Genomic DNA, 24,999 nt, shown 5'->3' with positions numbered 1-24,999 from the left:
TGATATTTTCAGGGCATATAAATCCGAGCCCTAGGCATAACTATACAATGCCTAATACCTAGTTGGCTAGTTATAACAGTTTATATAATACGGTGTTCTATAAAAAAAACCTAACCGTATTTTAACACCTCCAGATACTATGTGTAAATTTAATGTAAAAACGTGGTATATGAATTCGTTATTGATAATTTTTTCCATACAAAATAAAATATGAACTTTAATGTACTGTGGAAAAAAGCAATATTTAAAAATTAAAAGTATATGTTATATTTAGTAAGAGCGTAGAAGGAAAAAATTGAAAAATCAATTTTTTCTGCTACCTGCTACCTATTACCTATAAAAACCTGCGTTGTTGAATAATTCGGTGTCGATAAATGTACGATAAGCGATAAACCTGTTATACTAAAATCATGCTCAAACGTGCAATAAATAATTGTATTTTGTTATAATATATCATTAACTTTACATTGCAAACACATAGTTACAACTAACTGCTGACCGATACAATATTCTATTCACATACAATCGACTGTAAGGCCCAGTGATGTCTTGCTCAACTCATTTTAAGATTATGCATTTTCGACTGTTCTTAGACCACACTATACAGCACTATAATACCAGTAACTTCCACTGTCTTATCGTATACGACAAAAATAAGCCAAAGAATGGGAGCTTATGACACCCTCATCACCAACTGCGCATGCCCCTGCTAACGCCTATATTTCGAATACACTGCACCACGTACGAAGAGCAGTCAGCTGTACACCGTAATGCTAAGAGGTACTATTATCGCATATTAATAGGGGGGAGGGGGAGCTTTAGAAGCTAAGTCTGGTGAGACTTATAACAACATTTAGGAAAGATTAAGGGGAGCTATTGAAATTTGTGGGAGAACAAATTCCAATAGCCCCTTCCCCTCAAACCTTTCATAACCTAACCTTTCCTACATTTTGTTTGAGCTCATGATTCAATATTATTATATTAGAGCTTCAGCCATCCCTCCCCCCAAATCCCAAACGACATTTGCACCTATGCCAGTTATGATGACCGAACTCCGTGGGTACTACTACAGTACTTAAACTACTGTCAAACTTAATTTGTTTACTTTGGATGTATTTCTATAATTGTAAGTATTCAGTAAGCAATAAAACATAATAATCACACTGAAGTCGAATCCTAGTAATTTAATTAAAATACTGGAGTTCCTTTCATCAGTTCCATCTATCTATTCCTGATTACGGTTATTTTATTATCTACAGATCCCTACAACTTCCCCGGTTGTATGTCTCATCATTAGGGCTCGGATTTTGTAGCAAAATAAATCCTCAAAAAAGCATTTTAAGTTTCCAAAAAAAGCAAAAAAAGCATTTATCAAATTTAATTCTAAAAAAAAACAAATTTCAATTACACATAACGTTAAATATTAAAAAAGGAATTTACGACCATATATTTAGTCACGTTACTTTCATTAAAACTCATACTAATAGGTGCTAATATAATTTTAATTTTTAACTTTTAGCATTTTGACGATTATAGAGAGCACTATACCTCACTGATTGTCGATTGATATTTACCAGTCAACTAAAGTATTGGACGCGCTATAAAAATACGCAGGTATAATTCAAATAATTTTCACTTTTCTTGAGTCGTAAATACAACTATAGATACTATTTTGGCACAATAACCATCGTTATTTTATCAGTCATACATTAATTACTTGTTTTTTCACTGGTTTTATAATTTCTGGTAATATTAATTTAGTTCAAGTATAATATACATATAAATAAGTTAAATTTTCAAGAAAAATGTATACAAATATAGAAAAAAGACCCAAATATGGTAAAAAGCAATAAAAAGCAGGTTTTGTGGAAAAAAGCAAAAAAAAAAAACAAAAAAAATTTACTTCATTAAAATCGGAACGATTCAAAACGTATTTATATATAAGAATTATGTTTCTATCATACTCCCCCCAAAAGAAGCATTTGCTACAAAATCCGAGCCCTACTCATCATATTTCACTGGTCGCCCCCGACCGCGGTACAAACCATGCACCAGGTACGTACTGTTTACCATAGTTGAATATTATGTTTTTTTCTTAAAACAAACAATAGGAATAAATATTGTCAATTAAATCGTAGGCTATTACACTTACTTTGTCGTTAACGTTTCAGATAACTTTGGATTTAAATTTTCTGCGATTAAAATTGCGTCCTGCCAACTGATCGGCGATTCGTACACTTTCTCGTCCACGTAAATTCTGTTACAATTGCAGTAGGTCGTTGACACGTGTAGAAACACCTGCAGCATAAAATGGATTATGCAATTTGTATTGATCGCGTTGGAAAATAATTCAACAATGTATAGGCACTTGGTAAACATCAGAAAACCATGTTCAGCTATGGTATAATATTGGCATAACTAGGTATATATATATGTGCACAACTACGCTGGCGATGGAATCATTCCGAATTACAATAATAGTATGCTAAAAGTACTCAAAGAATTATATAATACTAGTCGAATAGAGGACGTCCAGAGGCGTCACGAGCATGTATTATCCATGAAGTCAAAATATTAAAGTTATCATCCTGCGTATAATTTTTCTTTTTTTACATAAATAGGTACTGATATATGATTATTTTACAACACAAATTGTGAATTGAGTATTTATGACGGCTTGGGACTACCAGGTGGAACGCGACTTCTTTTAATATATTTTCTCGATATTTTTCTGAAATCAAATGAAACAATTTTCTTCTCTGTTTACACACAAATATGAAATCGAAAAACGCAATAAATATAGCTATGAAATAATATGATAAAAATGACTATTTCTGCTCTGGATCGACGTATCGAAAAGTAAGTGACTTACTTTTACCGATCACGTTTGACTAATATATATAGTGACATGCGTGTATCGAAAATAACTTGAGACTGCCCTCGTCGTCTCATCTTGTGAAATCATCGAATCCGACGCAAGCACACCTCATTCATCATATTATCTAGTTAAGTAATTTAAAATAATTGAATAAACTCGACAAACCAATCGTACTAAATATAATCTGTGAATGATCTCATCTATTAAGGCTCACGATTTGTAATTAAAAATATAATATTTTAAAACGTTGCGAGACAATACAATAAAGATTTGAAGTAGATTTCGATCACAATAATAATATTAGCCCATATAGGCCGCCACTACTGTATATTATTGTAACGCTCAACGATGAAATAAACCCTTAGACTATCCCAGTTACCCTATTATGGACGTATTATTATACAACGGTTTATACAGCCATAACTATTATAATATCTGTTTCCGGTTGTTTGCAGATTTTAGGTTTTCGAGTACAATATAATGTTCGTCTCGTACATCCAGCTAGAGCGTAAAAATAAAATTTAATAATGTCATTATAGTGATCTCAAAGCGTAACCGTGGAAACACAATATAGAAACGGTATAAAGTGTCTATACCGTGTTCACTGATAATATTGTTTTCGGCATTTATTCTATTGCGTCAACGATTAATGACCGTCGTCAATCGTTATTTGCGTTTATTTTATTCACTGCCAATTGTTGTATTGTTGAATTATCATTATTCGCGATAACAAACGATTTATGCAACGAATCATTTCCGCATAAATCACGTTGTTCCCGTTATGTACTATCGGAGAATTCAATCTTTAAGAAAATCACGAATTACACCAAGTCATTTCGAACGGACGGACGTACGGGGGGGGGGGGGGGGCGGACTATTTTCCTCCAGAAATGAGATACTGCGTTTTTCCTGCACTGTTCATTTTTTTCACAGACAAAAGAAAGTTAATTTCCATTTTTCCCCATACATTTTTTTTCACACCAGAATCGTAAAAATATTAAAATCATATGTAAATGGTTTGAATATCAAATTGTTTATTTTACTTGAAGCATTATGTAGGTTCTCATATGAAATGATATGACACACGTTCTTTGATTTGTATTCTTATACCTACGTAATATGTTATTAATTATTACCATATTAGATATTGCGGTGTATAATTTGTTAAAAATTACTTTTTAGAATTGTTTCAGACATGTATTTACATTTTACATACTTCAATTAGTTTTCCTATCACCCATTTAAATAAACAAATGCATCAAAAAGCATTTTAAATACTTTCAAATAGGTACTTACATTTATATACAAAAAATTATTTTCGCTCTAATATGTTCCAATTGTGCGACAAATATTTTTTCAATTATCGTCGATAATAAAATTTAATAGTCGTTTAATAAGTATCGCCGTCTCGTCGATAGTAAGCCATTTCTGAGAAGAAAATAGTCGAAAAACATTAGCTAAAAATCTAATTTAAAAGAATTTTGTATTCATATTTTTGAATACAATATATATAATAGCTATATGAAACATATTTTAAATACTTTTCCCGAGAAATTTCAAATTTATTAAAAATACAAAAAAGTAGGTATTTAAATATTTTACGGTACGCGTATAATATTATATATATGACACTTCTAATATTAATAGCATAGCAAAATTGATAGTAAATAGTAATATTTGATATATTATGTATTTGTTTATTTGATAAACCTACGTAACATAATCCCAATACTCAATGGTACAGCAAGTGTACTTAATATTAATATACAAGAAATTATGATTTAGTATTTAAAAAATTATTATATAATATTTGGCACTATAATACAAGTCTAGGACTTGGACTTGAACGCCCTAAAAAAACACAAAATAACCTAAAATTGCTTTCATCCTTTACAAATTTTGAATAAAGCACTACAATTTATAGTCGGGTGCTCGTTACTAAGACGCATTATCCATCCAATATTGATTATATTCTTATCCGTACAAACATTACAATATTATGTCAGTTTAAAGTTATTTCACTGCTAAATTGTCATAAAAATAGTTGTAAATATGTTTTACTACACATAAAACTATTCTGTTTCTATTTTATTCTTTCTATTCTATTCTATTTTATAAAACACGGTCTTCAACTACTAAATTCATTTCATTTTCGATGTTTACGGCTCAACGCCTTTGCACACGAATACGTATAAAACAATATTCTTTTTCAGAAAATAATAGAAATGCGTATAAGTTAATCATTTAAAATTAATAAAGTGAGTGAGAATTTCTCATTTTGATAATGGATAGAATCGTAAGGTGGATAAATACGGTTCATCTTATTTTTGGAAGAAAACGACAACGAATACGCACACAAACTTAAATAACATTGAAACGTGATGTGTGTTTTTTTTCCACATAGACGAAACTGTGTTGAATCTTTTGCAGTATATTATCGTTGTGGTTGTCTTGAAGAATTTCATTTACAATTTTTGGAATTTCCTATATACCTAGGCATCGCGATTGGAGCACTTGTACTGCCTAACATGAGTGCAGTGGGTGCACGTTGAGTTATAAACTTGTACAATTTTTAAGAAAACTCGCGGAGAACATCTCTCACAACCCCTGGTTTAAATAATTCATTGATAAATAAATCGACGAAAAATAAATAACGAATATTTAATTTATCTGATAAGACCAAACGTTTTTCGACTCCAGATCTATCAATAAAGATAAAAATAAAGTCTTGAACTCATGCTCAGTAATCGCAACAGTGAGATACCGTAGTACAAGTGGTCGTCGCCATATAAGTACGCAATATTATGATAAACCTCTTAAACACGGGCACCTATGAACACGATAAGACCGACGACATTTCACTAAAATAATAATAGTTTGAAATAAAAAATGAGGATTGCTAATGACCACTTTGCATCCCCGTAGTTGCACCAATGGCCTTAAGGTATAATCATTTTGGTAGGTATTGGTAAAAAACAGATAACATAAACCGACTGATAACACTAAACAAAAATTAAAGTGTGAACGTAATAGTGCCCCTACTTACTTACACGTTTCGTTAACAATATACGATTGATGACATAAATCGTGATTACAGTAATTATCGACCACTTCATAATTTTATTAAATATGGTCACCGTCCACTAGCGGAAAACCTTATTGCTGCTATTATTTATATTTTGTGAATCTCATGGCGATGGTTTTTTAGCAAAATGTACTAAAAAAACAAACTATGAATCCTAAAAGAATGCGCTAAAAAACGTTGTAAGTGCATTTAAAACTTGAAAACGCAATATAAAACGCACTGAAGTATACGTAATTGTTTGAAAAAATATCAAGTGGAAAATATTCAAAATCAAAATAAGTATTTGCAAGTACGGTGTGCGTATACGAGAACTAAATAAATAAAAATAATTCATAAAATGTGTGTAAAAAGTTTTAATCGATGGAAATTATTAAAAAAAATTATATTTAAATTTAAAACTTTCAAAATTGAATCCATTGCCGTATAGCTATTTCAATATTTCTACCAAAGAACCTATGTTTTAAATACACGGTTTACAATAATGCCTTTTTCTTCAAATTCACAGCGAGTCAAAGTAATAATAATTTGTTCATCCATATAATATCTATGTAAAACCTCGTATTCTTAAAAATTGTTCTCCATTTTGACAAATCTCCTCCCCCCCCAAGTTGCGCCCATGTACAACCGTATGTCGAGTTAGATTTACTATATACGCATTAGTACGTTTTTGTTCATATAATGCGACGATATTTTTTTTAATAGAGATAACAGTTGAAAATGTCAAATGTGAAGACTTCTGAGCGACTGCTTCGATCGACAATTCAACTATATTGTATTATTTCTTAACATCACTATTTCCGATGAATTATTACATTTCTAATGTCCAAGCCTTTGCGGATTATAAAGAATAAAATGATTTCGAAATTAAGTGATCATTTCAAAAAGACGTAGGTATCTATATATATTTAATATTTATGTTACCGTTAAAGTGTTGAATCAGTTAGTTTATGAAATAACTAGGCAATTTATACAATAACTAAAGCTTGTAGGTAATGTATATAATTTTTATTTTAACTAGTTATTTTATTCATTCCCTGGCATCACTTCGTTAATGTGTCAAATTGTAAATAATAAAATATCATGATAAATAAATATAGTTCTAACATTTTCAACAATTTAATATAACATATATCAAATCAGATAAGATCGACGTCCTTTTATTTTTTATTTATTTCATACCTACCTACACATTATAATTACAGGAGTGTTATTACGATTATACTCTCGATCCCAGTTCACTGGATGTTCAAAAAATTTGTTAGCTGTAGAAGATGTTCCAAATAAAAGTGTTACGTTAAGATCTGCGGCAACTGAGCAGTCACTGGGAACTGGTCAGGGTTTTTTTAAGCGCACTTGTACCAAAAAATGTGGCACAAAGCGATGTGTTTGTAGAAAAAAAAGTGGTATTGCGCAACTCTAAATGCCACAATAGCCTTACAGGAACAAATAAATAAATAATATAACTATAATTGATTCGGTAAAATAAAATATTTTAATATATATTTTTAATTTGAACTAATTTTTTACTTCAACGGATATCAAACTGAAATTGTATAGAATCTATGGAAAAACTAGTTAAAGTACAATTATTACAAGTATTATTTCATAATTTAACCAACATTCGTAGGTAATTCATGAACTACCTAGTTATTTCATAAAACAACGGAATTCAACACTTTAGCTGTAACATTTATACACTTTATATATCACTGATAAATAATACGAGCTCGTTTTAATGTGTCAAACACGGACAATTTCACGCTATCCGTGTGTGTTTTTATGCATGGTTATCAATAATAGTAACTACTGATATTATTGCCGTCATAATTTAATCCTTTATTGTATTTGATTATGTACAGAATATAATCTCCCAACGGCCACGATGCCGAAGGTTATCTCTTCTCGAATAAAAAAAATGTCTAATAGGTACTTATAGTAACGACAGTGGCTATAGAAGCGCTAGTGAAGAGAATTACAAACGGGTCAGTTAATTATTATTTCAACCAAAATGTATGTACCAATTTTTCGTCAATCATGCTGACAGTACTGGTAATGCAAAATTATATTTTTGATAAGTGATTTGAATTTAATAGGATTTATTAAGGTTTATCGGGACACTTTTTTTCAAATTTCTTATTCCAACACCTGTAAGTGTTAGAAATTGTTCGACATTTGAATTTAATGTCTTAAAATGTTGCCTGATTGCAGATCTCAAGTGGGCATATCAATATACCGAAGAATTCAAATGAGTTTTCAGAAGTCTCCTCGAATTATTCGGTCCTTCGGTGAGATAGACAAAAAGCATCTACGTGCAATAAACTCACGTCATTAATGATCACCACTTATTAAGCCACTTACTAATTTACAAGATGACCTGAGCTTGGACACACTTGTGAAAATTGACCATATTTTGCTCGTCAAACACTGTTAATTTGCTATTCGATATACATTTCCAAGCACATCTAGAATTCCAGAGCATTGGAGGAACTATGGTTCCAATTTTCAAGTTCGTACGTTTTGTCATTTGGTGAGAAATTAAGTAAATACTTACAAATCGTGGAATTTTATATCATTTTACTGGAAAGATGGCGCCACAGATGTATATTTAAATTCGATTTTTGCTGAACGGATATATACAGGACATACAGGCTTGAGTTTCACACCGATAAAAATTTTGAAAAAAAAATTACTGTTGTGTCGTAAAGTCGACTTGGGATCCTCTGAGCCACAGTTTTAATTTATTTTTCTTCAAAAAATTCTCGCATTCTTAAAAATGTCAATTTAATCAAAAATACAGATTGAAATTTTTATACAGTTCTGATTCGAAAGATTCAAAATAGACCTCACAATAAATTCAAATATGTTTTACAAAATTATTTTCGGAGTAGAACTGAAGTCTGTACGCGGCAACGCATATGCAGTCTATACATAGAGTTATGACTTACGACTTACGAGTATGCAATATTTCTCATGAAATTTTCATTTTGAAGTATTTCGAACTTGAAACATTTACACAATTCTTATAATATTGAAGAATATAATTTCAACTTTGTCGGTTTTTTATGTTTCATAATATCGTCACCAGATGGTCAGACTGATTTCATACCTGATTACTAATCAGTGATTAGTGATTATCAATATTTAATTCCTAATCACGATGTAGATGAGAAGATAGGTGATACAAAATTTAAGATGGATAATTATTATATAATTTCTACAATGTATGATGCAAGCAATATTTCTATAACATTTTCCACTTAACATTTAATTAAGTAGTATAATTGTTTACTGTATTTCGCTTACTATAGTTTTGAATTACAATTTTATTTTTTATTTTTCATCAAATTGAAATGTTTAAAAATAACACATTTCATGACATTTTAGAACTCTAATTATACATATAGGTCTATTTCAAAAAAAAAAAAAAACTAGTATTGTGGAATCCCCTTAAAAGTTTAATTTATGTTTACCCGAAATGTATACAGGTCATGAAATACATTCGTCAAAAGTGTCATAGGTAACTGTAGAATTCCATATAATAATCATCCACTTAAAAGACTTATAAGTCACTATAGGCTGCTACCCTATACTAGCCACTAGATACTGAGAAGTTTTTTTTTTTAATCAAAATGTCAAATAGTTACTTATAAAGATTAAAAACTATTTGGAAATATTACTGTTAGGTAATTATGATGGGTTATACAATTTAATAAATTCTTAAAATCTTACAAGACTGATGCGACGAATATAAATTGTCTTTTAGAGAACTTTTTAAAGTGCCAGTTTTATTATAAGGTGGATATAAACCGTTAATATATGATAAATATTCAGCACATGTACCTATACTGTTTCGTGTCGAGCTTCGGAAAATAGCAATTTGGAAAAGATAAACAAAAAACTATAGTGTTAACGGAGCACTTGATGACAAAATTTTGTTAGCCGCAACACATTTCATTTTTAACCCAACTTCAATCATTTTTTTCACGCCAGCACCTAAACCAACCACCTAATTCTAGGCAGGAGTCGCCAAACGGGGCCCGTGAACCAATTTTATCCAGCCCGCAGATAAGAAAAAATATAATATCGTCAAAAAACTTGAAAATGTAATGCACTAAGATTCCACATAAGTTGTTAGTAGGGGTCCTTTTTAAAGGTAAATTCACTTTTTTAGGATTGTCTGATGTTTGAACTTTGATAAAATTTAGAATATTTGTAAATTAGTTAGAAATTCGTAAATTGTTTTTATTTGTATTGCAACATTTAAAAACTGAATAGAAGATTTCTCGTGAACTTTTCTACCTTTTAAAAAAAAAGTTTACTGGAAAGTAACGCTATTTACATAGGCAGTCAGATACTTTAGATTTTTATAATTTTTTTAGTTTAATTATTCAATTAAATTATTCATTTAACAGTATGCTAATGATTTAATTCGAATCCAACATGCATACATTACGATAATAGGTAATCAATCAATGTACAGCAAAGCAGTACTTATCCACTTTATAACATTTTTTTTTTTAAACGAAAAAATGAATTTTACACAATATTTGTAATTTAACGTAATAATAATACGATTATATACATTTATAAAATGAAATCGCACCATATATATATATGTATTTGTATTTTTTGTGATACGCGCATATATCATTATAACCACCAGGTTATCTGCTAAAAGACGTAAACACGTCCAGACCTGATGGTTTGATTTCGACCTATTGTTTTAAAGTTGCGTATCATTAAATAATTGTAATTATGATGTAAAAATAAAAAATGTAAATACACATCAGGAAAAACATCTCCTAATAGCCGTTCTCTAGTGGCGACTATGCTATACCTAGTGTTCCATTGACCCAAATTTGTGAAAATAATTCCTGTTTACTGGCGCCAGTCTTAAATGAACAAAATCCATACCTACAGTTTCAAAAAGTACACTTGAAATCTATACACATCAAGTATTATTATCTGCGCTTTTACAGAGTCCAGAAACACGATATTCGCGAGGGAAACGTATCAACGCGCAAAGCATTTGTCCTACAACTGTCTAAGACTATGTTTACCAACTACGACCGTCGACCGTATACCGTAAAGTATAACATTTCCGTGACCACTAATCCGGGATTTGGTTTTGATTTCCGAGCTTGTCCCCTCTTTGCCACTGTTCGGATACGCGCGGACTTGGGGTAGTATATATTATATGTATAGACGTAGGTAATCACTGGAAAAGTCTTACTTACCCTGAGGTTTTTCATTTGTGCGGCCAATCCCACGACTTCCCGAGTTCCTCTCACGTTTTTGATGATCGCATCTCGAATAGGCTCGTCAAACCGAACCGTCGCGGCCACGTGAAAAACGACGGACACGTTGCGGACCAACATGTTGTAATCGTCATCACTCATCCCCAGCCGGATTTCGCTCAAATCGCCGGACACGGGAATTATTTTGCTTTCCGCGACACCCGGATGTTCCGTTCTTATCTTGTCGAACAGCTGGAAAAAACCCACAACAGTAAGAAAGATATTATGTTATTGAACAAGTCGGGAAAGCTCTTCCCCCTCGAGAGTTCGAAATTGCCAGTTTCTAAACGCATTTTAATACCACGCTAAATGGCTTTTTTTTTTTTTGATAGTATAACTATATTACAACAGTTCGTCGATTAAAATGCAATAAACAATAATTCTGTATCACGTGGTCTCGGAATGAAAAGGTTTTAATTCAAATTTTTTGAACGATTTTGTAAAATGGTTTGTGATTTAATATATTATTTTTTGTCGTACACATAACGCAATCTCGAAATTGTATCGATTCGTTGATTGTGCAATGACATATAGGTACGCTAATGACAAACGAAAAACCGAGGTATATCAGTTACTGACTTTTCATTCTAAACAATATTTAAGAATGAAATAGGTAGTTCTAAACGGCGCTCTTATAAATGTAAAATCTCAAAATGAAAAGGTACTGTTATAACACGGTTATACGGCCGACACAATATAAATGATTATTGTGTCATAATAAAATAGTATTCCAGCATGAACTTATCGCCTGTTTTTGTTTCGTCGAGGTGACAAGATAATACCTACATTCCGAATGATATATAGTAAATAGTATAAAAAGTCAACAAGTTAATTTTATTTTTAAAAGAATAATGTGAATGCATTTTTTACCCCGAGAGGCTGGACTAACTCCATTTGATTTTATGGATATGTATAGGGTAATCAAATGATTTAGATTAAAAGGCACACCACTTAGTAACATCGTATTATCGTCTGGTACGGTTGTAACTTATTAGTAATTACTTATTACACTTGGTTCGTCACATAATACAATATATAATACTAAATTGAAAACTAAAAATGTTGCACACTAAGAAATTTGTAATTTATAGTGTAATTTATGCTCAGAATAATATTGGTATCAACGAATAGAAAAAAATGATTTAAATTAGAACGAAAGAGTTCTACGCGTAAAACCTTTAAATTCTAAAACCAATATTTTGGTTGTTTTTTTCATTAACTCGATCAATAATTGAAGGAAAACCAATTACGGGTAGAGTTCTGTTCTTCGGAACTTTCTTGATGTTGCATACGACTTTCACAATTATATTTAGTATTCTTGGTGAAAAAAGTTATTCAATGTCCAATTTAAAAAACAATTACATAAATTACGTGGGAACCATCCCATTGTGGGACGACAGGTTTGTGCGATTTAAAAATAATTATTTGTTAACTTTTACGATATATTGGTACCTATTGAATGTTTATTGAATGCTCATAATTTGATATTTTTTAATACTGGCTTGCTGGACAGTACGAATTTACTCTGAATAGAACTGCTGTTGTAAATTATGAATACAAGCAATCGTAACTACGTACTGGTAGGTAACTAACAAACGATTTAACGGACAGACACGACGGGGATATAAGATTTTCTAAAATTAGAAACCTAAAATGGATATTTGTCCGTCTGTCTGTAATCAATGGACTCAAAAACTACCCTACTGTTTCTAATAAAAGCTATGTCGATATGGTTTACTCGAGACTTGGAGGACGTTGAGGGTAGATCACAGCTTACACACATGAATTTACTTTCCTACGAAAAAAAGAATTCTTTTATTTATTTATTTATTTATAGAGTTGGCAATGGTTATATATTATTATATAACGTCACTACAATTACAATTAGTATAAATATTACATAATATCCATTTTTTACAAATATAATATATGATATTTATAAAAAAAAAACGATTCTTGGGCAACGCGTGGAATAGCTAATATAAAATATTACGATTAGTGTTTATTATTTATTAAAATGTATGTAAAATGTCTTCGGACTGGGAACAATTTTTTCCCTGACCAATTTTACGTTACAGTAGCTAAGTCACTTAAAAAGGTAAAACAAACCTAATCTTAAAATGTTTATATTTTTACTACAAAATAATTATTTAATTTTCGTTATTTTGACGAATATAAATACTTGCAAAAATATCGTGCTTACCTATGTATTTTTAATATTTTTTAACAGCGATTACATCACCTTACATTTTAAGCTTTTTACCAGAAGTTTACCGGTTGTTTCTCTTTTTTTTTAAAGAGTTTTTCCTATTAATGTCGATAAAAAAATAATTCGTAAAAGCTTAGAAATCCAATAGGTACTTACAATAGATGCTTCGTTAGTTGTCCCTCTACAGCTGTTTATAAATATTAAAGATAAATAAACGATTTTTTTTTTTTACAAGCATTTAGACTTAAAATGTTTACAAAATTCGTCAAAATCACGAAATATTGCAAATTATTTTCTTGTTAAAAATGTATATAATTTTATATAAGGTTTCTCATTAGTAGTTCGTATTGTAAGTCTGTGACCCAGCGTTTCTCAACCTTGTTGATGTCAAAAAAAGTAATAATAGTAACCAAAAAAGGTGAAAAATAAAGTCAGTCACATTACTTTCCCCCCTTAACCCAATCGTGGGTTCTTGATAATTTTTTATAACATGCATGTGAATACTATATGTTTTGTATAAATTAATTCAGCCTACTCAATTATTACTAACAGTAATATCACTATAATACAGTGATCGCCGCTTATTGGACTCACTTTGGGACCTGACCATTTGAGTCCATATTAACCGAACGAGTCAATAAGGCGAATGACTAAAAAAAACAAATTTTAAAAATCCTTAAATTTAAAAACGTATTTAATTAAATATATTTGTTGAGATTCGAGGTATGTATGTATAAAAATAAAAATCTAGCTATGCGCAATTAAAAATAAAATAATATGTAATATAATGATGTATGTAAAATCGAATAAATTTTTCGATAAAAATCCATCTAGGGTTGATTGGATTTTTCCTTCTTCGGCCAACTTCATAATCATATCTTCGTATGATTTATGTTGCTCGAATAAGTCAAAATCGCCTCTTTGCTGAATCCCTCTACGTACAAAATACCGGTACCGAATTTTTTTGCATTTATAACACGTTTGTTCAGTGTGTGTATACATATTTTATTTATTTATCTAATTTTTATCTAATGACTCTATTAACCGGCGTGTGAGTCGAATAGACTAATTTTTTGCTGTGTGTTAATATATTATGTGCAAATAGGCACCAGCCGTTTTGAGTCTAATAGGCGAATGAGTCAATTAACTGTGAGTCCGATAAGCGGCGACCACTGTATAATAAAATATCCTAACCCGCGACACAGTATCTCTGCCATAATATGCCGATATCGATTATCCAAAATCGATAAAACACTACATGTCCTTGACATTGGAGGTATTACCTATATGCGAACACGATAGTTAGGGCTCGGATTTCAATGCATTTGTATCTTTTTTTTGGGATATCTTACGCGATGCTTTCCAAGCTATAAATATGTTTCAAGTACTTCGCAATCTAACCACAATAATTTTTTGGGGCATTTTTTGACGGTTTTAATGCATTTTTTAATTTTTAGGACATTTTTGACCTATTTGTCGTATTATGACTAAAAAAATTAACCTCACTGAGGTATAAATACTACATAGTAGTACAGTAATAAAAATTATTTTCATTTTGAACTATTTCAACTAATTTAACATCCGGTTTTCCAGTTTTTACAATCTTTATGTCACACCATCCAATTAGCCGATATTATTGCACACAACTAAACTATGCAAATATAATTTAATTTTTGATTTTAATTTTTTTTTGTACATTCTAATATAGTTAATAATTTATAATTTTTATTAGAATTTTATTTGTTCCTCATTTTTTAATAATAATTAAATTTGAATTTATTTAATAAATAATGCATTTTTTGAAACGTATTTTTTGATATTTTTAGGGCATTTTTTAGAGTTTTTAGGTCATAAATGCATTTTTTGAAAGGGCATTTTTTTGATATTTTTAGGGCATTTAAATCCGAGCCCTAATGATAGTCATATTTTCCGGACAAATATTTGCCTGGATTGTGTAACTTTTCGCTCTTATAACGATGTATAGAAACATAATGGTAACCCAACATTTAAATATAATATTGACTCTGTTCGTCGCTACATACCGTTCGAGTGCAGTTATTACTGCATTATCAAAATCGTCGTTCAATCAGACGGAAATTATTAATCGCCGTACGATAATATTATCGAACTATATTATATTGTACGTAACGTCTCAATTATATCCATATTATATTATAATAGTATATGACCTGTATTATGATAAAATATTATGTAGAAAGTCAAATAACAGTATGTTTGTTATTGTTACAGAATTCTTATACGTACACAATATAGTATAATATTATGTGCCTACAATATTTGAGTTGAAATGTTCACTATTTCTGTATATTCGCCCGTATTATGTTTACGTTCAAATAGATTACTATTTTAACGCGAAACTGGTAATCGTCGGAACTCGTCTGTCGAACGGAATATTATAATGACGTGCTCGATCGATGAAAACGATTTACGCGTATTTGCGCGTGTCTAGTGTATAGTAATAATTATTTGTCAGGAAATAAATTCAGTGTACACTACGAAAGCCAACAACTCCTCCGGTGGAGCCAACGGCTAGTAGGTATATATTATTACGGTCATGTCCGGCTGCAGAAAATTCGAAAACAAATAATAATAAAGACCATAATCGAATCCGCTCGTAAAACGGAGTGTAAAGTCGTTCGGACAATAAAAGTAAATAACATTAATCCGGACAAGTGTGTGCGCATTTCGTCGCTTAAAGTACCGCCTGCACAGCGGATGGATCGCAGTAATAATAATAATAATAATATAGTATATATAATACCTTTCGAACTCGGCACGTGTAATAATCGCTTTTACTCGTTTGTAGCGTTCGGCGTTTAAGACCCGACGAAAACGGAACAGATAATTAAAACGTAGGTCTGCGTATATTAGGCTGTTCGCCCGAATCGCGTAAATTACTATTAAATTGTAATTATATGTTAAACGTTTTGTTTTATTTCGTCGATCGAACATAATATTATTATTATTGCGTATTCCTATTATACCCGGCTGCGGTATATCCCGAGTGATTCGGTCGTCGGACATTTGCGGGAGCTCGGGGCTTATACGATTATGAAGAAATTAAGCACTATATGTACAAATACAATCGTACAGCGCGCACACCACTTCAACACTCCACCACCCACGATCGGGGATATACCTGAAATTGTGTACCTCCCCCCCCCCCCCAAAAAAAAAAAAACTTTTTTTGCTCTTATTTGAGCAGTGGTTTTCATTACACGAGATGAGCGCGAGGGAAACAATATTGTATTATATGCGTCACGACGCGTTTAACTTCCATCGCGTCTACCCACCACCCGTCGCAATAAGGTCGGGAGAGCATTTATTAAGCGAGGAAGATATTCACGCGGAACCGTATTTTTCAGGAAAACAATAATTTATTAATCGGACTGGGTTTTTGGTCGGGAAAGACATTATGTCAGAAGAACAAACACGATGTACCTATACCAATAAAGGAATGGTTTTCGTCGGAGATCAATTATATATATCCTACTTTTAGTACGATATTATTCTAAACGGCATTGGCTAGGGAAAATATAAAACAGTAAAACAATAATGACGCGGAGCAGTATTTTTCAGAAACAATACGAGTTGGCAAGATATCGCTTAGGGCTGAACGAATCGGTACGAATTATTGTTCGGCACCTGCGTGGATCCGTGTTGATCGACAACCATGATGAAGCAACCGATGATAGAGCATAGGACTAGACGGGATATGACTGGTGTATTAAAGGTGACATTTTCACCGGGGGCAGTGTCGAAGAGAAACGTTATTTTACGAGAAAAATACGAGACGACTGTTTGATTGAAAACCAGGCATATGATTATGTTGAGCCAATAAGCGGCTGGAAATTAAATACATCAGGACTGATTTATGTAGGCCGTTTAGAGGTTACGTTCAGTTTCAACCTTTACAAAATGATTTATTCAACACAAGATGACACTCATTATTTCATAAGCTATCGACGTTTTTTTTTTTTTGCATAATTATTATATACCGTTGAATAATTTTCCAATAAAATGTTTATTGTCGTTTATTATCATTTTTTTTTTTTTAATCGTTAGCGTTTTTTTTTTTTTTTTAATACGTTTTCTCATTTTTTAACTAAAACATAACAGAATATTTCCGAAGTAGATACTTTGACTTCGGGACATAAAAGTCGAATTTTGGACTTTTAGTTTATTAAAATGTATTTAAAGTTAAAACTATTGTAACTAATAAATAATAAATACTGCTAGTCCGTAATTTAATTTTTGTCGATCGAAATATTCTGAATAATATTTTGTTACGGGATATGATACTAATAATAATGTATCTTGCTATTCAAAATATTGAAAATTTAAGAAATAAAAACGATAAAAAATATAATTGTTTTCCAAAAATATTGTTTTGTAAAGAACACAAATGGAATATTTTTCAAAAAACATTAGTGTTTCCTGAATTAACGAGTGCCTTATGCACGCTAAATGGATCACTCCGGATGAAACATTCAGTCTTTAAAATACGTTTTATTCAAAGATTTAACTTTATAAAAAAATGTAAGTACAAAAATGCAATCGTATAAAATTTAAAATTTATAATATGGCCACTATCTATTTTTGACGCACCGCGGATGTTTAAGATCATTAACAGTTTAGAAATGAATTTAGTGCTTGGATTTAGTATCAAAATATACTTTTTTGGGGAAGAGTATGATGGATAAAGACAATTCTGATAATGTATTTAAATCATTCTGATTTTATTCTATTAATTATTTATTTTCCGGCTTTATCCACCAAATGTCCTTTTTTTCTTTCTGTCGCATTAAAAGCGGCGATTGTAAACTGCACCCAAAATACAGGTAAACACAAAATCACACATGTAATCTGCGCCCGAGTTTTTATCAAGTGTAAAATTACAGGTAAAATACTCAATTCGTTACAGACATATAATATGAATAATTAAAAATAAAATATAATTATAAAAAGATAAATAAACACAAATATTATAAATAAAAACGTCATATTACAATAACATATTAGGAATTAAAAATAAAATATAATTTTAAAAAGCAAAATAAATACAAATAATTATATATGGTGGACACACATTCATCAATTGGAATTTGACCACTATTATATTTATTAATTAATTTTTATGACTTTTCTAGTTTTTTTTTTTTGTTTTGGAGTTTTGTAATCTAAATGGTTCATTTATACTATTTACTACAATCGTCAAACATAGAGACTTTAATAAGTCAAAATTTAAAAGTAATAAGTCGGGTGCAGTTTACACTGTACCTTTTTAACATAGATAAAATTTTGGGCGCATTTTACAAAAAAAAAGATCATTTGGGCGCAGTTTACGTTCGCCCATTAAAGTACTTACTAACTTTACCCTCATTTTTAGGTAATTTTCATAAAAATTTCACACGTTTCACATGTTATGGTTTTATTTTTATTACATCACTTTACTACCTCCAGAAAAATAATACGTAAAATCGTGGTAATTTAATAGAAGAAGCTGATAAAATGCCAATATCAGAATACCGGAATTGAAGTTTTATCAAAGTGACCGTATTATTGCATTTTTATTTACGACTTAAGATGAGGGAAACATGTGTTTCGGGTAATATTGTCTTGAGTATGTAGCAACCTGATTTACAGCTTATTTTTATAGAAAGGTCCAACACTTTATAGTTGATCGGTAAACATAAATTCGTAGACTATGTGAATATAGTATTCTACAAACTTTGATGTACGGTTTTGTTTCAAAATTAAGTAAAATTGCCAAAAGTTAAAAATTTAAACTTAAAATTAAAAAACTTTTGACAGAATTCGATGTGGATGTATTGATGACTGACAAAAATGTTATGTTTAAGTTGATACTTTTCATTCATTTTTGTATCATTTTCATGAAAATTGCACAATATTTTTCTACGATTGTATTTCATTATCCTACTTTATACTATTACCAAAAATGGTCGACTGTTTTAAAACTGTCGACATTTATTAGAAAGCTGATAAAAACAAAAAACAAAAACGATATTAGAATTATTGTAGTTTCATCAAAATGAGCGTGCAGTAATTACAGTTTAGTTTTATGTATGTTATATATATATATTAAATATTATGTATTCGGAAAAGTCAAAAGTTAAACATTTTAGATTCGAAATTAAAAATCTTGTTAGAGAATTCAGCGAGGATTTATTAATGACCGATAAAAGTTTTATATTTTGTAAAATATTAGAGTAATATTAATTCTTTAAATTTGTTTCTACTATCTGTTTGTAGTAGATCGGCTCAAACGAAATAAATGCTATTGTTTTTTTTTTTTTTGGCGATTATCACCATGTCTCTTGGACGATTTGTTTTTTTACGACATACATCATACTGTTCGTACAATAAAGCCTAAAATAAATAATAGTCTCGATAGTAAACGTACACTTTTATGGTTTATGACTTTTACGTCTATATAGTTACCCAAACTCTCTTTATACGCTACATTACAGTTTAGTAGCGAGATATACGTTTAACAGTGACATTGTCCATTTAATATCTTTTTCTATTTTACTTATACAGGTGCACTTGTTCGAGTATAATTCGCTGCGGCATCGAACCCCGCAGAGCCCGTGTGAAGGCAAACACGATATTATGTCCGACAAGTGAATTATAAATTTATTGTAATGTCGTCGTCGAATTTATCGAAAAAATATTTATATATTTATCAACCGCACGAAAACCCGAAGCTTTGGACGCCGCTCTCGAGTTGATTAAAATTTAAATGTTTAGTTGACCTCGTACCGGTAATGCTAACATGTCTTTGACTCGGGCAGTCATGCGCATTTGTCTTTCCGACGTCTTATTCAAATGGATACGCTAACGACTGACGACAAAAATGTTATATTTTCTAAAACATTATGTGCGATCCCGCAGTACACATTTTGCAGTAACTATGTTTTTGTAGTTTTCGATCTTCAGCGAAATGAAATATGTTTTTTAACGTTTTATTTTGCTCCAAAATCCGAATCTTAGATATAATAATATCAAATTACGGTCTACATAAATCCATCAATTTTATGGTTTGCATCTTAAACCCAAACTCATCTTCATGAGATATGGTGTGCGTGTGACAGTAGGTTTTATGTCAAATAATAAGTAGTAATGTTGTCCATTGAATAATTTCGAATTTGTTTTATTCTACTTATACCTACACTTGTTCGAACATCATTAACTAAATTGAACCCTGGGTTCGAAAACGATATTATGTCCGATGAGTGAATTATGATCATAATGTCGTCGTCGAACTTGTCGGACGTACATAATATGTCGGATACCTTCGATGTAAAACAGAATGGTCTGACAAATTAAACAACTTCAGTCCATATAAATATTTAAAAAAAAAAACAATTTTTAGATGGGTAATAAATAATAATTTATAGACTTCTGCGTTTCAAGAACAGTATACACATTTTTATTTTTGTTTTAAATATTGAAAATTTAAAATTGAAGCACATTGTTTTGGAAAAATTAAAATCATCCAATTTGTAAATCTAATTTTTAGAAAAATTTTGGTGGTAAAAACGATTTACTTTACAAGTCGAGTAGTTAGTTTATTTTTTACAATTTTCTTGCAGTAATTTTTTTTTTTAAACGTAATATAAAAAAATATTACGTAATTATACCTTGTTCAAAATATTAATTCTAGGAATTTCAACACTTGCCTACCTGTGATACTAGGAATTCTCAAATTATATTTTCACTATCCGTATAATTTGCATAATAGTTTTTGTCATACGTTTAATATGGTAACAATTATTTTTTATTTGACATTTTTCAGACGTTTCTGTTGCACCCCGTTCATTGTATATATACTATTCTATACTTATCAATCGTTCAAAAGCGATATGATTTACACAAACCATTTTACGATTGCGTGCGAGTAAACCTATTTAAAATTTTCACGTACCGGTAACGCCAATATGTCTTTGACTCTTTCAGTTATACATTTGTCTTTGGATTGTCTCATTAAAACATATATGTTTCTGATGCCCGGGCACGATCGCAGTAGTTTTTCGATCAAAACTTTGCCCATGAATCCGGTGCCACCTGTTATGAAGATATCACATCCGTCGTAAAACTCCTTTATGCCCATAATTGCAGCTGAAACAGAAAAACAATTTAATTTGATTTTAAAAAAAAAGTTCTATTTAACAAAGCTTATATATACTATATAGGTGTAGTCAAGTAGATTTTTCGTTTATTGATATCGCATTATAGATAATATATTAGACGAATCTTGGATAATTTCAAACTGATTTCCCCCCCCCCCCCCCCCGCCTGACTATTTTCGGTGCATTTTCATCAATACATCTCCCCAAAAACAAAAATTATTAAAACATTTATTTTTTGACTTGAGGCATAGAATAAATTTCCAAACATAAGCATAAATTAAAGAAATTATAGACGTATATTTTTTATCAATGTCTATTTGAAACACATATCAATAAACAGTATTTTTAAAATGATGATAATTATTCTTTTGAAACAAGCATTATAATAATCACGATACTTTACAAAAACCCATTGCTCTACTCTATACAGGTACCACTTAACAAAATACATAATAACATATATTTGATAAAATACACAAAATACCAATAAACAAGTGTTAATTTAGAACCTGTTGAACCTGGTTTAAAGACACTGCGCTCAACTAAAAGATTTTCTAAATTAAGTAAAATATTAATAATTGATGAAAAAAAAATGGTTGGATATTCCGACGATATATTATTTGTTTTAAGAAAAAAAAATTAGACATAAAAATAAAACTACAAATCAATTTTCATAGTTACTCGAGTACATTTTTGAAAAATTTGGAGGGGCGAATTTCTCACTACACCAAAGACCTTGGGGGGGGGGGGATCGTCCGTTCATTAGTATACCATCTTCGTACACAATAATAATAAATTCGTTTGAAATCGATCTATTTTAGTTTTTAATCGAACTGTGCAATCGAACCCCGGTGAGTAACAGCGTAGGCAGAGGACCCATGAAATATTTATTTTTCTCAAATCGAATGACGTATTTTATTTAAACACTTTTTTTGATTTCTTTTCTCGTGATTGGTACGTTTGATAAACGTCGAGACGACAACGTCCGAATCGGATTTTACCCACGTAATATTAATCGATATATAGGTAGGTATATAGGTGCCTATAACGTCCTGTCCATAACGAATGTTTAGACGTTTCACAACATTTTGGTTGAACTTAAGCCGATGCTTACAGATTAATAATTATTACTGCCTAGGTAGGGAGGTATAGTATTATTATACATCACAAGACACGTTTTCTAGTTTGTTTTTACTATGGAAGGATTTTTACTAGCACAATATATTTTCAGATCGTCTCGTCGTCACTGCAACACAACTATATGATAATATATTCATTTATATAAATTGGTGACTGAGAATCTTAGATTATGTTCAGGACCAGTATTTTAATTGAAGATGCAAGCCTAATATTTAAATTCGAATTCCTCGTTGATTAACAGTAGAACATATAAAACCTAAATCAGCCATCATATTATATTATATGTTCGTTTATTTATTTTTTTTGTTTTTTTAATGGCACCTTATACGTCTCGCAGTATATTAGGTAATCATTTTTAATCAACTACCAACAAATCCAAGTTGGGTTTAACGATTTCCGAAAATAATCGATTGTATCTTTTACAAAAAAAATACGTATTATTATACAAATGATTTCTCGAAGGCGAGTTTTAGACATAATTCAAACTAATTTGGGATACTAATTATTAGTATAATTTATAATGTGCGTAGTATTAGATTAATTGTATGTTAATTTGATACTCAAAACTCTGAAATAGTGCATATTTTTTACAATATTATATCCATGTTATATTTGTACTATTTCAGGGATTCCCCAAAAAAAGCTAAAAAAAACAGTGGTCCTGTTGGTTAAAAAAAAAAAATGTAGATCAATGTTAGCATCTAGGTAATCATTATTAGCATTATTAAATTATAACTAATAAGCCACGATGAAGTAGGTACTTCCGCCTATAAAAGGCCTCTTCATTTCGTTATTCCATGTCGTATTTTATTTTTACTTATTAGGTACCTATCAAGAATTTTGAGAGAAAAAATATTTACATAATTTACAATTATGTCGTAATAATACCTATTAATATTAATATTAAAAGCAGAGGTAAATAAAAAGAATATGTTTATATTATGACCATATAATAGTAGGTAAGTACCAATAATTGTTAAAAATATGATTTAGTTTTCGGTAAAAAAACAATAAACTATACGGTTGTATAATTTTGGAAAAAGGTATTATTAAATAATAAAAGGCAATTCTTAGTCATTATTCAAACTTATTTGGGGTACGAATAATATGATTATTACCTGTGGATTCGTTGTAATAAAATTGTACAATATTGAAATATAGGTATATTATATTATAATATTTATTTATGATTTAGCAACTACTCGTATTCCAGTGAATTCCAAAAGAATGACTAAGACGGTGGTCCTGTTTGTTAAAAAAAAAAAAAATGATCACTTAGTCATTATTAGTTTATTATTAAATCATAACTGATATTCCACGACGAAGTCCATCCCCCGAGAGGCCTCCGTTATTCCATATAGGGTTTTATTTTTAATTTATTACCATCTACGAAAATTATTGTCCAAATAATACGGAGCAGGTGGCCTAATATAATAATTCCGAGGAAAATAAAAATAAAAATGTATATGATCTACACAGTAGTAACAATATACCTACTTATATTACATAGTTTATTGTAAGCAATTGTTGTAAATAAAAAAAATATTTTATACGATTATAATGATTATAGTAGGTATAGGCACCTTTAATATTATATAGTTATTACGGTTCAGTTTTCGATTCAAATCGAATCAGTAATATTTATTTTTCACTAGTTTTGATTGTACGATGGTTAGAGAAACGCCTGTTTTGAATACAAACACATTATTTTGTCACAATAAGCACATACACCCACCAATACCTAGTAAAAAGTATATTAACATTACCTTTTATATCGAATAGTGAATATCTTTAATTTACACTATTGCGTTACTGGTCGTAAATAAGATAGGTGGCAAATTTTGATGTTTGTTCGGTTTTACGCCAACAGAAGTTGTGTTTTAGTAGTATAATTTATTGTCGAAGAAATGCGGTGATTGAATGAATTAATAACGAACACGACGTTTCTATTGTGTTTGATAATTGGATTCCTTAATTAAAATTCAATGTCGAGAATACATCGCGAACAAATATCACAATATATTATACCGTGCCGGCGCGCGAGTGTTCGCTTTATATTAAATTAATTTTACATAATTTTCTGTGTTTGAGTGACATTAAAATATACATATTGTGAAAACGTACGTTTGCATCTATATAGGTGTGGTTTATAAGGTCATAATAGGTATATTACATAATATAGGTGCCGTCCCGCCACGACTGCGCTCGTCAGTCGT

At 30.4% G+C, this 24,999-nt stretch overlaps 1 protein-coding gene across 2 annotated transcripts in view; it reads right to left on the bottom strand.

Annotated features, from left to right (window-relative positions):
* LOC111034373 (putative fatty acyl-CoA reductase CG5065) overlaps nt 1-24,799 on the bottom strand; it is a 60,720-nt gene extending 35,921 nt beyond the window's left edge. Inside the window, exons 1-4 of one of the 2 annotated variants that reach the window (XM_022315562.1) lie at nt 24,550-24,799; nt 21,439-21,632; nt 11,201-11,452; nt 2,153-2,298 (exon numbers count right to left, since the gene is read on the bottom strand). In XM_022315562.1, coding sequence (XP_022171254.1) covers nt 2,153-2,298; nt 11,201-11,452; nt 21,439-21,624 — 584 coding nt within the window. In that variant the 5' untranslated portion in view covers nt 21,625-21,632; nt 24,550-24,799. The remainder of the gene's footprint in view (nt 1-2,152; nt 2,299-11,200; nt 11,453-21,438; nt 21,633-24,549) is intronic. The other variant, XM_022315561.1, reaches the window with a different exon arrangement.
* Nucleotides 24,800-24,999: the final 200 nt, after the last annotated feature.

This window comes from Myzus persicae, unplaced genomic scaffold, assembly GCF_001856785.1.
Source record: "Myzus persicae strain clone G006 unplaced genomic scaffold, MPER_G0061.0, whole genome shotgun sequence".
NCBI lineage: Eukaryota > Metazoa > Arthropoda > Insecta > Hemiptera > Aphididae > Myzus > Myzus persicae.
The sequence above is the reverse complement of the archived record's forward strand: the minus strand, read 5'-3'. Positions and strand labels throughout refer to the sequence as shown.